The sequence below is a fragment of the Engystomops pustulosus genome, chromosome 4 (genome assembly GCF_040894005.1).
Source record: "Engystomops pustulosus chromosome 4, aEngPut4.maternal, whole genome shotgun sequence".
Lineage (NCBI taxonomy): Eukaryota > Metazoa > Chordata > Amphibia > Anura > Leptodactylidae > Engystomops > Engystomops pustulosus.
The window spans coordinates 25,868,343-25,885,307 of NC_092414.1; the positions used below are offsets into that span (position 1 = coordinate 25,868,343).

At 42.8% G+C, this 16,965-nt stretch overlaps 1 protein-coding gene across 1 annotated transcript in view; it reads right to left on the reverse strand.

Moving 5' to 3' along the window:
- LOC140126294 (cationic amino acid transporter 2-like) overlaps positions 1–16,023 on the reverse strand; it is a 29,452-nt gene extending 13,429 nt beyond the window's left edge. Inside the window, exons 1-4 of the mRNA XM_072145559.1 lie at positions 15,891–16,023; positions 3,009–3,384; positions 1,300–1,455; positions 921–1,086 (exon numbers count right to left, since the gene is read on the reverse strand). Coding sequence (XP_072001660.1) covers positions 921–1,086; positions 1,300–1,455; positions 3,009–3,384 — 698 coding nt within the window. The 5' untranslated portion in view covers positions 15,891–16,023. The remainder of the gene's footprint in view (positions 1–920; positions 1,087–1,299; positions 1,456–3,008; positions 3,385–15,890) is intronic.
- Positions 16,024–16,965: the final 942 nt, after the last annotated feature.

The window sequence follows — 16,965 nt, forward strand, 5'->3', positions numbered from 1 at the left end:
AGTAATTCAATGCTCCACCAGCCTCCACTACTAAAGAAATAAGGTTATGGCTATAGATTGGTGGGAAAGATGGGGTATCATCGTCAAAGAAATCCTTGACTCAATTCCCAATAAAAACTAATTTATTCAAAATTGTTAATGTGTCCATCCTGAAACGCGTCAGCTGGACTGTAAATGTGATCATTTTAACCTTTTAGAATAAATCAGTTTTAATTGAAAGTTTAGTCAGGAATGTATTTGACGACGATACCCCATATCCTACTACATTTTCTTACTGAATCCCAATGTCAGTTGTTTTGGCTTAAGGCAGCTTTATTCGGCACCAATTGATATTGAGTGATTTCCTCACATTGTTAAAACCGGTCCAACTTTGTTGTCCCATTTGGGGTCATTTCCCCATTCGCTTAGAAGGTATTAGTGGAGGAGCCATCCTCTATATGTTTTTTTTTATCCACTAAAGAAATCTCCAGCAGCCTCCCCCACTCTTGCCTTACAGACTCTTCTCACTAATGATATCCCCAGCAGACTCCCCTCACTAATGATATCCCCAGCAGACTCCCCTCACTAATGATATCCCCAGCAGACTCCCCTCACTAATGATATTCCCAGGGACTCCCCTCACTAATGCAATGCCCAGCAACCTACACTCACTAAGGAAATGCCCAGCAGCCTCCCCTCACTAATGAGCAGCCTCCCTTCACTAATGAAATGTTCAGCGTGCACGCGGGCAGAGTGCATGGATTCGCCTCTGTGCTGAATAACTAAGCTTATACTTGAGTATATACAGTATATGAATATTCACCTTTGTAATATACTAAGCATATGTGATTACCGGTATCTACTGATTTCAGGCTTGGCATACTCTTATGTGTCGTGTATGACAAATTACAATATGATCCCATATATAAGATCACCATTACCTCCTATTCTGAATGGCCTCATTGAGCTGCTCCTCTGTGATCTCCCAGTTCCTCAGGTCACCCTTCACACATCCACTCACTATGACAAACACCAAGACTATCATGTTTACAGTGGTGAAGACTTTATTCACTGTGGTTGACTCCTTCACACCAAAGGAAAGAAGCCCTGGAACATAAGAAAAAAAAATTTCCATATAAAACAAAACAACAAATCAGGTAACACGGGCTATAGTATAACAGGATGGGCTCCAGGTTTCAATAGGCCCCTGGGCAACAGAGCCTCAGTGGGCCCCTTTGCAGTGAACTTAGGTGGCAGCACTAAAAATTCAGAAACTATCAATATCAATAAACACTAAGTAGTAAAATATTCCTCAGATACCTGAAATAATAAGAATAAGACACACAGCGAAGATATCCGGGTATTCTGCCAACCCTGGTAAATTCATTGGCATTGTACTGCTGAAAAATGTTCCTATTTCCTTTCCAACAAGTTCATCAAATGTAGCGCTCCAAGCCCGGGCCACACTAGAAGTGCCTGCAAGACAATACTGAGAGGTTGAAGAAAAGGGAAAACGTAAAATTATGTAAATTATCTGTGGTAAATGCACCGTCGCCACTTACCACTGTGAAAAATTTATCTATATTTCCGGATTGCAGCTGGACTTAGAGCACTCTGGTGCACTGGTATGTGAAATCTCTTCACTGTACAGTACTACATAGAGAAACTACTGTAGTATCCAAACAGAAGCTGCTACAGTTCTTATTCAGAGCATACGGTTGGTCCTGTACTGAGAGATCCAACACACTTGTGTACCAGTAAGTCCAGTTCCGATCCTGGATTAAATGTCCATATTTAAATATTCTGCTGCTACTAACAACCCATGCTAAAGTATGGTGACAAAGATCTCCAGCACTGTTACTGTGTGTGAGCAAAACTGATGACAGCTTCACTTTAAAGGTCAGTACGATTATAGGGCTTATTTATTTATTTAGTATAATATATTATAAAATTAATATTTTTAGCACAATAAAAACTAGACCAAAAACATGAATATTTTAGGGTAGATTCATCAAGCTGTCTGAAAGTTAGAATATTTCTGGTTGCCCATGGAAACCAATCACAGCTCCCCTTTAAAATATTCATGAACACTGGTAAAATGAAAGCTGAGCTGTGATTGGTTGCCATGGGCAACTAGAAATATTCAGATTTTCAGACAGCTTGATAAATCTGCCCCTTTGTGTCAACAAAGGCCTAGGGCCAGACTTGTTTTTTCAGGAATGATATGTTATTTTCATCAGTACCATTTGGGGGTAGCTGTCTTGTTCTACCTGCTAAGGAGTTTAGGGACTAATTTGTTCCCTATTAAAGGAAATCTACCATTTATTTTTATGCATTGTAAACAAACATGCCTTGAGAAATCTGTAGCTACACTGATGCAGAAACATATCTTGTTTAATCCCTGAACCAAGTGGTTTTGCTGAATAAAACAATTATAAAATTCAGGACCTTTGGAAAGCTGGGTTGCATGCAGGCTTCCTACTTTAACACATTACACGGAGCTTCCTGAACTGTCCAGACAGGACTAATCAACCTGAGCTGGATGACTCATACACAGCAGCTGGGGGATGGTGCAGCGATTGATTACTTCTGCCTGTCAGGGACAACACAGTGATGAAACATTCTCGGCTTATGCTGGACAGGACAAGGCCGAAACAGTGCATAATTAGGTTAAGAGGAGAAGAGCTGGGGCAGCCACAGGAGCGACAGAGCCTCATTATCATAACATAATAACTTTTTCAGCAAAACTGCTCAGGTTCAGGGATTAAACAAGATGTGTTTCTGCATCAGTGTCGCTACAGCATTGTCAAAGTATGTTTTCTTCATATTGCATAAAAGCAAATGGTAGATTTCCTTTAAATACTTTGGAGAGGTGAAGGGGAGTAGTAAGTGGATCCATAGTGACAGCAGGAAGAGCGCTACACAGAACTACTGCAGGTAAAACTTAAGTTTCTATCTCCCCCCAAGTGCTTTAATCAGTACAATGTGTTTGCACTTCATACTACAGATGGAGAAACTTTAGCACTTGCCTATGACATAGGAAAGTATCAGGTTCCACCCTGTGATGAAAGCCCAGAGCTCTCCGACTGTTACGTAGCTGTACAAGTAGGCAGATCCAGTCAGGGGCACCCGGGCGCCAAACTCAGCATAGCACAATCCCGCCATCACCGAGGCCAGAGCCGCAATCAAGAAGGATATGATGATACTTGGACCCGAATCCACTTTAGCCACTTCTCCTGCTAGTACATATACACCAGCGCCTAAGGTGCTCCCTACACCCAGTGCCACCAGGTCCACGGATGTCAGACATCGGCAGAGGCCCGATCCCTGTAGACTTTCTGGGCTTATTTTTTTTGTTCTCGTTAGACTTTGGTAAAAGTAACTCAGGGCATCACAGCGCGGCATCTGTAAGGAAGAAGTGTAGCTATTAAGTCAGATATTAGCTTTGAAGAATGAACATGGAATCATATGTATGTTCTTTAAATGTCATCAAAACTTTTGTATTCAAACCATAAATCATTCTACTCAGTTCCTCCTGCTCTATAACATACTGCCTGTAGATCGGACACTATGTATAATCTGCTCAACTCCTGCAGGTAGGACACTATGTGCAATCTGCTCAGCTCCTCCTGCTCTATAACATGTTTCTTGCAGATAGGACACTATGTAAAATCTGCTCAGCTCCTCCCGCTCTATAACCTGCTGCCTGCAGATAGGACACTATGTACAATCTGCTCAGCTCCTCCTGCTCTATAACATGCTGCCTGCAAATAGGACACTGGGACAGATTTACTAACCCGTCCCTGCACGATCCCGAGGTACGTTGTCCGACGAGGATGAACAGTTACACAACAGTTTCACTTACAGCGTGCGCCCGATATCTTGCATCTGTCGCTTCCCCGCTCAGGTCCGCTGGAGTTCACCTTCTTCTTCCCGGTGCATGTAAGTGCATTGCTTGCGACAAAATTTAAATGTTAAATCCCGCGGTTTGTCAGAATCAGTCGGATTGTCCGTCGGCCACGTCCCCCGATTTGTGTTGCATGAAAGCCGGTGCGATTGTGCCAAAATCAGATCCAGTGCGCCAAAGTAAATGTGCCCGACTATGTTCAATATTCTCAGCTCCTCTTGCTCTATAACATACTTCCTGCAGATAGGACACTATGTACAATCTACTCAGCTCCTCTTGCTCTATAACATGCTCCCTGCAGATAGGACACAATTTACAATCTGCTCAGCTCCTCCTGCTCTATAACATGCTGCCTGCAGATAGGGCACTATGTACAATCTGCTCAGCTCCTCCTGCTCTATAACATTCTGCCTGCAGATAGGACACTATGTACAATCTGCTCACCTCCTCCTGCTCTAATTACCTATTTTGACAGAATCTGCATTGATATCTCTGTTGTAGGTTAAGCCTTAAACTTGAGCACATACCCACTAATACATTCATTGTGACATATTATAATCCTCACTGGTTGAACGGTCTCTTTTACTTTTAAAATTTGCTCACTGAAATTTTTGTTTCCTGTAGTCTAAAGGCAGCACATGAATACACGGTTTCTATATGCAGTAATATCAACATTTATTGGGGGGGATGGGGTTACATGTGCTGCCTTCGGACTACAGGAAACAAAAAAGGGGTGGGATTAACTTGAGGCAACCATACTAAGCACTCTTCTGACGAAGGCTGAGCTTACCCCTGGAGCCTACATCCAGCCCGGGGTGTTTTACGAAGGTTGAAGGGTTTGACCAGACTGCGGTTTTACATATCTGGTCAAGTGTAATCTACGCCATCTCAGCCCAGGAAGATGCTGTTGATCTGGTTGAATGTGCTCTAAGATTCAACGGGGAAGCAATATCCTCCAGCTGGTAACATAAAGAAATGGCACTTTTGATCCACCTTGCCAAGGTTGGTTTGCTTGCCCTTTTGCCCTTGTTAGGACCTCTAAATTGCAAAAATAAAGCTTCTGACTGTATGAAGGAATCAACTTTTTGCAGATAGCATAGCAGTGCTCTCTTCACATCCACAGCCCAAAGTCTTATTTGTTTTTCATCAGAAGACTTCATCCCCAGGAGTCTTCTGGTAAGCATTTCCTCATTCAATGCTAACTGAGAGGAAGAAACCTGTCAGGCTACGGGATGTGGATCCTCTGGACCACTGCAGACGATGACCCAAGCCACTACCTGAGACCGGAGTCTAAGTGGTACCCAGTTTTCACCAGAGCCCGCGGGTTAGACAAACTGCGGCGTGGTACCACCAGGTCGTTCTTCAGGCGTGACTTGTCTGCAGTGGCGGCCAAGGTTGAGGTACAGAAACAGCAGTCACACTCGAGGTCACAGTCCAAGCACAAGGTCAGGGCAGGCGGCAGAGATGCAACGTCAATCCGGGGTCAGCAACAGGAGGTTCAAGCAGAGGGGTGCGGGAACACAGCACACAGGACAGCAACACGGAGGAACACTTGTACACGGAAACACAGAGGGACTCAGGCAACAAGGGAACACGGAGGGAGTCAGGAACGCAGGAGACACTGGAACGCAGGAGACCGTGGCACGGGCCCGAGCGCACACAGAGCGAGGCCGGGACTCGGGAGCGGGGAGAGGTAAGACGGAGTATGGCGATATGTATCCTTCAGATCTATTGTTGTCATGAAACGGTTTTCTGAAATTATGGCGACAGCAGTCCAAATCAACTCCATCTAGAATCTCTTCTTCACCAAATATTGGTTAAGATGGGTAAGGTCTATTACTAGCCTCCATGAACCGCCTGATTTTGGTACTGGAAAGACCCTGGAATGAACGCCTAAACCTTGCTGATGGAAAGAAACTGGTTCTAATTTGGAGACAAATTCCTGGATGAGATCCAAAACAACCTGAGAGGAGGCAAGATTGAGGTAAAACCTGTCTGGAGGAAAACTCTCCACCTCTATTGCATAACCTCTCTTGATTAGAGAGGTGACCCAAGTGTCTGATAAAGTCTTGGCCCAGACGTGGGCAAAGAGGGACAATCTTGTTCCGACCTGGCATTAGGAATAATTCCTCTTAGAAGATTCAGGCTGAGGTTGTTTTGACTGAGAAAACCGCCCTCTATCATTCCTCCTGTCAAACCTTCTGAATTTCCTCTTGAGTTGAGGGGATTTCTACACTCTAGGATGAGAGGACCTGAAATTGGATCTCCTTTTGGGCCTAGGAAAAGATGATGAATTATGATCAGTGGCCACTTTGAGAATTTCTTCCAGTTGTTATCCAAACAAGCTAGAAGGCTGAAAAGGTAAATTGCAAAAATTAGATTCAGCAGGAACTTCACTTGGCCACAGCTTAATCCATAAGGACCTTCTCCCATAAGCTGAAGCTAGTTTAACTGTGTCAATATGTGAAGCACACAGAAACTCCGATGCAGACTTCAACATAGGAAGGTCTTTCAGAAGGTCACCTCTTGGTACCCCATCTTGGATATCATTAGTCAGCTGACTGAGCCATATTCTGGGTGCTCTCGCCACCGGCACATGAATTCACAGAGTGAGTGTAAGATTGTTTTGAGCAAGTGTCTATCTTTCTATCCCGAGATACTCTTCTGCAGGAAAGACTGAGTTCATGACCAGTTTATCTAGAAACAGGTTTATCTTGGGAACCGACTGCCATTTAGCAGACACTTGAGGATCTAATTTATAGACCCTTTTAAATTTGACACCAGGGTCTAACCTTTTGTCAGGCTTGTTCCAAGAAGATTCAACAATGGTTTTCAAATCAGGTGTCTAAGCATAAACTTAGACTTCTTCTAAGGGAAGTAACTTCCTTTTTAGAAAGCTCCTCAGGGTCTTTATCAGATTCTACAGTCTCTTTAACTGCCCTGATCAATCTGTTAATACCTTTCCTATTGAAGAGATAGTAATCATTCGGATCTGCATTCACATCATTATCATCAGAACTATCAACAGACCTATACCCCTCTAACCCAGAAGGCCCTGGAGACTCTGAGGGTACAGGTTCAGGCTTCTTCCTCTTGGGTTGTGTAGCCTCAGAAACTGCTTGAGATATAATAGCTTTAAGCCATGAAAAGAAAACCCTGGAATCAGTCTGTAAGTGCAACAGCCCTGCCAACCCAAGGGTTTGCGAAACTCAAATCCCTCTCCATGCAAAAGGGTGATCAACTCACTGAGGGCCTCCAGTGTGGAATAGTGGTAATGCAAGTGAAAGTCTCTGCCTCTGAAGTACTGTTATGCAATCAGAGTTTAAGTATCATTGTAATGTCAGGAGCAAGCTGGTTGGGTAAGGGGCTTGCCACTTGACACGGGGAATTGATAAAACCCCTTTTGGGAGGAAGCTCAATCTCTTGGTGTTCTTGGGCTTGTCTTGAGATGCTGCCCTGACACATTGCTCTGTTTGGACTCCTCCTGCAGTGGGGCACACCCCTTACAAAATTCAGTCTCACAATCATGTTAGACAACACCTGTGTCTAGACTTTCTGGATTTCTTTCTCCCTTCAGTAGGCATCTAGAGCAAAAGACACAGACATTACCATATGCACATAAGAGATATAACAGTCTTGGCATAAAGAGTTCAGGAGTCATTACTTACTTTACCCGTGGGTAGACTCAGCTGCCACGCTTATCTCCTTTAAAAAAACATCCCACGTTACAAGAATGCCCTGCACGTGCACAGTCCAGCTCTGCCCGCAAGTACAGGAGAGCCCGGTAATGGAGACCCCCAACCAATGAAAAATGGAAGGCTGAGACAACAGAGGCACAAGGTCAATACACGTGGGTTTGCAACTGGCTACTTTAAGGGAACCTGTCACCGGGGACCTCATTTTCACTAAAGATAGGTTACAAAAGCCTATTACAGCTACATTGCAAATATGTCTTCTTGCTTTCTCTAAGCAATTGCATTGCAATATAACTTACCTTGCACCCTGACTGAATCCTCTGTGTAGTCCCAGTGGTTGGGCTTTGGTTTAGATGCATTTCAAAAGACAGTGGGGCTTATTTACTAAGGGTCCGCAGATCGCACTTTCGACAGATTTTCGAAGTTTCTGGGATTTGCGTTGCTGGGACAGGTATTTAACTGGGGATTGTGTCGCATGTGATTGGATTGTGGCCGCCTTTCATGCAACAGAAATCGGGAGGCAGCCCATCAGATTATCCGACGGATTCGGACTGAGCGTGGGATTCAAGATTCAATTTGTGTCGCAAGACAATGCACTTACATACAACAGGAATAAGAAGGTGAACTCTGGCGGACCAGAGCGGGGAAGCGACACATGCAGGATATCGGGCGCACAATCTTTGTGTATCGCAGCAGATGGGCATTCCGGTCGGAGAATGCACTTTCAGGAGCAGTACAGGAGCACAAAGGTGGGGGCTGAGAGCTGAGGAGTCTGCAGCACAGACAAGTCACATGTTGTTTTTTGAAATGCTCCCAAGCCAAAGCCCAACCCCTGGACTACACAAAGGATTTTGTCAGGGTCCAAGGTAAATTATAACACACAATTATATTGTTATGAAAATGAAGTAGGCAGATTTGCAATGCGGGTGTGGCTTCTGTAACCTGGCTCTAGTGAAAATGAGGTCCCTGGTGACAGGTTCCCTTTAAGAGTAGCAGAACACCGAGGCCATGGGACAGAGAGCCAAGCTCAACAAACATTTCTTCTGGAGTTAACTGCACCCTTAGGGCCCTTAGGACCCTAAATAACTGCACCCTTAGGGCCCTTCTGCCAATAACTATTATACCAGTATTATAAATGTGGGTTACAGATTTTGCATTAGGAGCTATGAGCTCCTGTTTGTCAGTACAATTTTCTCATTACAATATCCTTAAATGACCTCAAGCAACCCGTTACATTTGTAAGCAAGAAGGGTAATGGTCATTGTTATTTCTTCTCCCACTGCGGGACCAGAGTGGAATATTAAGTACAGTTCAGAGACTGATATATATGCACATGGAAAAACACTGAGGTGCAGAGGTAGGGGATTATATTATCTGGATAATGCCAAAATATCCTTGAACATGCATACAGTAATTATTATAATATTCTAAGAATTTTTTTGTTTTGTTTTTCATCCGTTGCTGATTAAAATCCTATCCTCTGATTCTGATTAGCTTACCCTACTTCTCTCTACTATCAATGATTGTCACATACTTTTAGTTTCAGTCAACAATTGTATGTAAAGGGCAACCTTAGACTGTGAGTATAATTAGTTCTTGGGAACATGCTTGTAATCCAAATCGTTTGTATATCAAAGCAAGTTTTCCCATAGAAAAACATTGAAACCCATATGATTGGTTCCACAATGACCGAATACCTTGTATCACAAGCAGAATTTGTGTTCGTAATCCAAAGAGCTGGTATATAAAAGCAAATTTTCCCATAGGAAATCATTGAAACACAGACGATTCGTTCCGCACCCCAAAAATATTTAGTCATGTGTAAAACAACATCTAGCCCCTTTATTTCTTATACTATTGTGTTATACAATTTTGTGAGGGGGGAGGTACAGTACAGTAGATGGTGTGGAGGGCACATAATAATAATTCTTTATAATTATGCTCGTAATATTAAATTTTGCTTGTAAACCAAGGTACATTTTTCGGTCTTGCAGATCAAGTTATTTGTAATCCAAGGTTCCTCTGTATATGGAGGACTTCTAACCTTTTGCCGATGGCAGATACCATGGAGTTGGGTATGTTGGATTTTGGATGCTTGATCCATTATCCTCACTGCTTCCATATTGCATAAACTGGGCATACACATTAGATGAATGTTTGCCTCCAATCTTGGAGGAAGAGGCCAAACATCTATGCCCGATGATCTTGTTCTTAGTGAAGATAACCCACCATCATGGGTGTCTGACACTAGCTCACATCTCTTTCTCTAGTCATGAAACACGAGGGGAATGATATCTCTGACAGTGAGATTTAGCAAATTTGGGGCAAATCAAAAGAGAAACGTATCAATTTCATTGTTTTCGATGGGTAATTTCCCAACTTTTTTCCTACAGACCAATCAATGGTTGTAACGTTACTAACTGGTCAAGGGATCAAGAAAGATCAGTACAGTGATGGTGTTTAGTTGCCTACATGCACAACAAGGTTATCTCCTTGTGTGGACCTATTTGTTGGCATTGATGATGAGACGGCTAAACATTTTCTTTGTTAGAAAACAAGGAGAAAATGCACAACAAATGGGTTAATAATGGGTCTACCACCAACTTACCATAGACCTTATTGAACTGTTTCACTGTGGTTATTGTTGACCCTGATAGATTTTATTGAGTTCGAGTTACCACCAGTATAAGACTAGGGCTTAAAGGACACCTGTCATCAGGTCTGTGTCACTAGTCCTGTCACCACTACCTGTTGGAGCAGCTCACAAGGATCCATTACAGCCTTTATCTAGTTATTTCATACATTATTCATTGTAAAATCATCTATTCTTTATTATGTAAATGTTACCCCTCCCCTCTCCTCCCCCTGCTCATGTCTGTGTGTAATGTATAGTAAAGCATGGCTAGTGTGTGCTGCATCTGCTGACATGCTGCATCCTCCTAATATACAGGTGAGAGACACAGACATCAGCTACACATGAATCTGACATGTTCTGCTGTAACATGGCTGCCTGGAGCTGCTGTATCTCTCCTAAACACACACACACACATGCACACACAGGCTACAGGGGGCGTGGCCACCAGCACCAGGAAGCACATCATTATACAGCCTCACATCATCATACAGGCTGTCAGTCATGCACTGGGGGTGTGGCTGTGCCTCCCACTCATGAATAGAGTGGACAGCTTGAATATGCTAATGCTTCATTGGACATTTCACAGGTCATTTGCATACAGCTTTAGGACCTCATTGCTTAGGTTTACAGGCATGTAGAGGGACAATGAAGGGATAGAGGCAATGCTCTCTAATGGCAGTTTATGAAAATATATTTAGTTTAGGGGGGTTATTCTGCATGACGGGTTCTCTTTAATGCTGAGTCCTTAAAGGAAATTTACCACATGGATGTAGTATTGTACACCAAGAACACTAACACACTGGTGCGTGTCACCTGAAACAGGATCTGTTCTTCCTTTGTTTTGTGTGAAGCCCGAGTGTTGCAAGTTCAAGTCATCACTTGGGTCAACACTGTGGTGGATGCCACATTGATTTCTAAAAATCTTCCACCATTCCTGAACGGTGAACTGCTCTATCACCGAAGGGAGACCACACAATCCAAAACCTTTACAAACACAACCTACAAATCTGAGTTGGGGACCCCATTGTAAATTCTACCAGATCCGCATTGTAACTCATTGAGGTCCGTCAAAGGTTGGGTTCCGTCAATGCTTATGTTTACAGATCCTCTGTCTTTCATGTCCTTGTGTAGTGGGGCCATATTGTGTTTTATATTTTATACCCAAGGTCAAAAATTTACAAAAAATGATACACTTAAAGGAAAAATGCAATAAAAATACTGTACTAAGCAAAAGAACCCCTTACCTTTAACGTGTTGCACTGCCACCATCTGACAAATGCCACTGATCTGTTCCTTCCTGAAAGTATTTCTAAATTAATTCGGATAGCCCCCACCTCCTGGCTTTTAAGCCTTCTAATATTTTAACCCTTACTATAGTCCACTTGCACAGAATCCCGCCCCTGTGTTACATAATCCATCATGCAATGACTACCATAATGCAAAACTCAAGCTTCCAAGAATTTCGGAAACAGGGGGTTAAAGCTGCTTAAGACGCCAGACCCGGTCCAATACTAAACAACTATTTAAAGTTGGCATTTCTCAAATCTCATAATCTCCTTTGGTTGGGAATGCGCTGCAGGTCTCGCCTCTGCTTGTGTTTAGCAGCGATAGTCAGCAGATTGTTGGCTTGGGCCCTTTGTGTTGGCATCGGCGACGAGAGGGCCGAACATTTTCTTTGGTAGAAAAAAGTTTAGGAAACAATTAAAACTTTTGGCAAGATCTGACTCATTGATGTCAGTTTCTATTCGTCGGACAGTAAAGTTCATTGTCATTTCTCCATATTTTGTTGTGGACAAAGACCTTATTCATATTCGTCAGTTTTCTGCTGACTTATGCCAGTGTTACAATATCAGTTACTGTTGGCTTCAGATGCCAATCTCTTGTACCAGCTGTCAACTGCAATACAGTATATACTGAGCCGGTGCCCGCATGTAGAATAGAATTGCCAGTAATGACTCTGTACCTAAACAAGGTCAGGGACAAACTGGAACCTTAGTTAACCTTAAGTTAACCTTAAAAGTGGCGTAACTAGAAGCTGATGGGCCCCAGTTCAAAGTCTGTGCCAGGCCCACGACTATAATGTATGGTTTATAGTAATAGTCTTCTCATATGGGAAAGTGACACCATAAGGGCCCCCTAAACCTCTTGGGCCCTGGTGCGACCGCAACCTCTGCACCCCCTCAAGTTACGCCCCTGAACCTTATATGGTATGCAGTTTAGAGGTAACCATCCATTAACTCAAATTTACTGCATGACATGACCATTTTGCCACAAAAGGGAGATTTATTACGCTTTCTCTGCCAGTTTTTGCAGAATCTCCCTGACAGTTTTTATGCTTCTCCGACCCTCTCACCACTTTGGGCATGTCAGGTCGGAGGGTGAGCTCGGGCAGGTGGAAGGAGGGAACCTTTACATTTACTATAGTCTCCAGTGGACACTAAGCAAATTATTCCGTCAATTCTGATTTGGTCTACAGGTCGGAACAGGCGGAGTTTGTGCCCATGTCCATTAAAAGGTCAAAGCCTCTGAGTAAATATGGGCACCGGACTGCCAGTGGGGGCAATTTTAAGACCGGCGTTCAACATGAATTCCCCCCCATAGAGTGCCAATGTAGTGGTGTCATATACCAGTTTACATGCACATTTCCTAATTTGGGATAAATTGCCCAAAAAATAGGGTGTTTTTTCCTTTCACTCCTTACTTTGGGGTCAAGGTGACCCCAGGTACTCCCCAAATGCATCCTGGTATCTAAAAACTATGTCAGCCAAATCTGCCTCCCAAAACCCCAATGGCGCTCCATCCCTTCTGTTCCCCACAGCAGATTACCACCACATATGGGGAACTGCCATACTCAACTAACAAACTACCAGGTTCCTTTTTTCTGGTTAACCCTATATGAATAAGCAAATTTTGAGACTAAATGAATGTATTATTTTAAATATTTCGCATCCATTTGTTTTTAACCACGGTGAAAAACCATTTTGGATATGTAGTTTCTAAAATGGGATGAATTATGGAGGTTTCCTTTTACACAGACCCATTAAAGCCAAAACTTAGGTTTTTACAGAAAAGCCGCAGACACTACAGATTTTCAATCTAACAGCCAGGTGCATCTCCGGATATACTAAGTCTATGTGGACATGTACATGTGCTTAAAATGGACCAGAAACCAGAGAAAATCTTTTGGAGATGGGAGCCACGAAATGGGCCGGAATGGAACTCACAGGATCTTTTGCAGCATTAGGCCCAGCTTGGCCATGGCGCGGTGTACTCACTTCAGACCGTGAACGTGAATATTGAATGTCAATGGCAGCCATCAGCCAGGTGCATATTGTGTGGCTTGTTTGCGACCTCCAAAAACCGTCATATGCATGAGGCCCAAAAGGCTGGAGCTCCTTAGTAAATCTGGCATGCAGTGCACTGGCAGTAGAAAATTACAACTGGTGCTCAATGCACCCCCCCCCCACCAAAAAAAAACAATCTCAAAATTAACTAGTTACATAAAAGTGTTTCTAAAATGAAACCACTTAGGCCAGCTCCCTACTAGTCGAGTGTCAATTGTGTAAGATTTTCACAAGTTAAAATCTTATAAGTTTGGTCTGATATCAGTCCTAGAGATATCCAATGCTATCCGAAGCCTTTGTTTTTGTGTTCCAAGTGCCATCCAAGTTGTGTCAGACTTTGCAAGTTCTGAGCTCCTTCCACGAATCATGTGCTTGAACCCCTGACCGCACTAAAGATGGCGTCTTAGTGTCGTCCGTCTTATTTTCACTCGCAGCTCACATGAGAGTAGTGCATGCTACATTTTTCTCTAAAAGGATAGGTGAAAAGAATCTGAAGTGTGCAGAACACGATAGACTATCAATGAGTCAGATGTACAATAGAAAATCTCCTGCTACATTTAGCTTCCCTTCTTCATTCTTTGTTATTTCTCCGCTCTGCCACTAGAGGTTGCGTAAAAAGGCAGAAAACTGATGGAACAAACGGATACAAATCGAGACCCTCCGTTTTACATAGAAAACAATGTAAAAATTCTGACGAAAAGGGGGTCTTCCATAGGCCTTCTGTTACTTCTGAAGAATAAAAATTGCTCAGCAGTTTGGGTCCAACTATCCGCTCAAATAACGGAAGACCTATTGGAAAATGTCAATATACATACTCAACCGTTGCAAGTCTATTGGAATCAACAGGAAAAACGGATCTGTTAGCCATCCTTTTCTAAACATAAAATTCCAAACGGAAGCCACAGCGCAGATGTGAATTAACCCAAATTTATTATGCATTTTTAAATATGCAGTTTTTCCCAATTCGTTTCAAAACGCACTGCAAACGCATAATGTGAACGCAACCTTATACGAAAAAAATTTCTCACAATGTCTGCAGCTTTAAAACACCAGAGCAGCCGCTGGCCGGCCTCTTATAAGAGCAGATGCACCCTGCGGCAGGTAAGTACTGGACAACTCTAGTATCAGGACTGTCCCTGGGTTTGGTACATGGCTATATGGTATGGTATAGGTGAGCAGTCTTATGAGCAAAGGAAAGAATAAAACACACAGGGGGTCATGATTCGCGTTTTTCCGACGTGTTACCCGAATATTTCTGATTTGCGCCGATTTCCCCTGAATTGCCCCGTGGCATACGTGCGACGGAAATCGGGGGGCGTGGCCGAACGAAAACGCAACGGATTCGGAAAAACCGCTGCATTTTAAAAAAAAAATGTGTCGCGGAGCTTGCACTTACCTTCACTCAGCCCGGCTCGGTGTATTCCAGTGCGTTCCAGGGAACTTCAGCGCAGCAGCGCCACCTGGTGGACGTCGGAGGAACTTCCTTAATAAATCCCGGCCGGACCCGAATCCAGCACAGAGAACGCGCCGCTGGATCGCGAATGGACCAGGTAAGTAAATCTGCCCCACAGAGTTTTTACTAATAGCCATTGAATGCTAGACATTGACCCCTCTGCCCTCTCCACTTGAGAGGTAAGTATTATGTCATACTATATACAATATACAGGTTAGTATTAAGACATGCAGACATCAGTTTCACTGTATAAGACCAAATTTGGCATCTATAATACCCTTGGCCACCGGCATAGCAGATACTAACCATTTCACTACCCTTCTCTTTATCACAAGACACAAAACCACTAGATTGTAGCAATATATCCTATTCAATACCCCATTGGTAAGTAACCTCTCTACCATAAAATAAGGCATTAACCCTTTTAGTATCATATGAATCAATAAAAACAAGTACTAGACCACCAGGGACAATAGTTTTAACATCTTCACTGTCGACATTGTTTCTTCTCCTACTCAATCAGGATACCAGAAATGAATCCATCCTATATCAAGACGGGGAACAAAACTTAGAATCGACCCAGTTACCAATATACATTACTAAGGATGCAGAAAATAACCCCTTCCCTACAGTATACCAAATTAGGGATTGATCCCTCTTCTGCTCTAGACCACCAGGGATGTATTCTTTATGATCGTATGATATTACATTAAACCTCATTCTAAAACAGGACAAGATTCCATAAAATTCCATAATTCTTTGACTTCCACCTCCATTCCATGGACATTCTAAGTAAACAGGTGCATTATTTTCTGGGAATAAAAAGGGAATCCAAATTATAATCTGATCATAGGGTACTAGAATATTTAATACTTACTGTACATCAGGTATCGGAGGAGGCTATACGCTGGCAATCATGATCTGGTATACAGAGAAGAGGAATGGTCCAGAGTCTGGGCAGTCCTATGTAAATAACTGGATTTTCAGAGAAATGCTTTCTTTTCAGCCAGATCCCCCACCTACTGATGCCCCCCATCAGCGCCTACCGCCAGCTCCAGGAGAAAAAAAAAATTCCCACAACACTTTCCAAATTCTTCACAAGTCAGAGCACAGATAAACCTACTGAAAGGGTTAAAGCCGTCATTAACATTTGGAAGGGACACATTATTGTGGCCAGAAATTTCTATCCTGCGTGTTACGTTCTTTGGAATTTATGCTTAAATTTAGTATAAAACGTCATAATTTTAATAGTATTTTCAATTCCGGATTTGGAAACCTTACGGATTCTAGGGGGCGCGACCTTTACCAATACAATAACTGTATAGAAGGATCCATTACCGGAAATGATCACAATATTAGAAGTCATGACCATAAAAAGTAATAGACCATTTATAACTGTTATAAATTCATTATTTATTAGAATATGTCTCAGCTGCAGAACCTCTTTGAATTCTTCCACAAATTTTGTGAACCCAAAGCAGCATAAGAAAAGAGGTCTCTGAGATTCCTCTGTGAATGGTAGTACGGTGTGCATGACCACCCACTTTTCGATTCAGTTCTATAGGGCTGCCGAAATTGCTACATCAGTAGTACCATAGAAGTGAGAGGAACTTCTTCCATGTTTCACACCAAAAAAAAAACAAACACTGTTTATTAAAGGGCATCTAGCACCAGGGTGAAGGACTGTATGCAAATGAGCCTGAGGGGCTCCAGGCTCCATATGTGTTAATGGAGCCCCTGAGGCTCATTTGCATACAGTTTCATCCTGGTAGTAGAAGTCCTTTAAAGGAAACCTACCATGAGGAATCTACTATGAGAAGTAGATGTGATCTTAGATTCCTCCTGTCTCTTCCCTAATCTGTAATTTAATAATCCTGGAACAGAACTAATTTGTTAAAAACTTTATTTTAGTAATATGTAAATGAACTGCAGAGGCTACTGGGGCGTGGAGT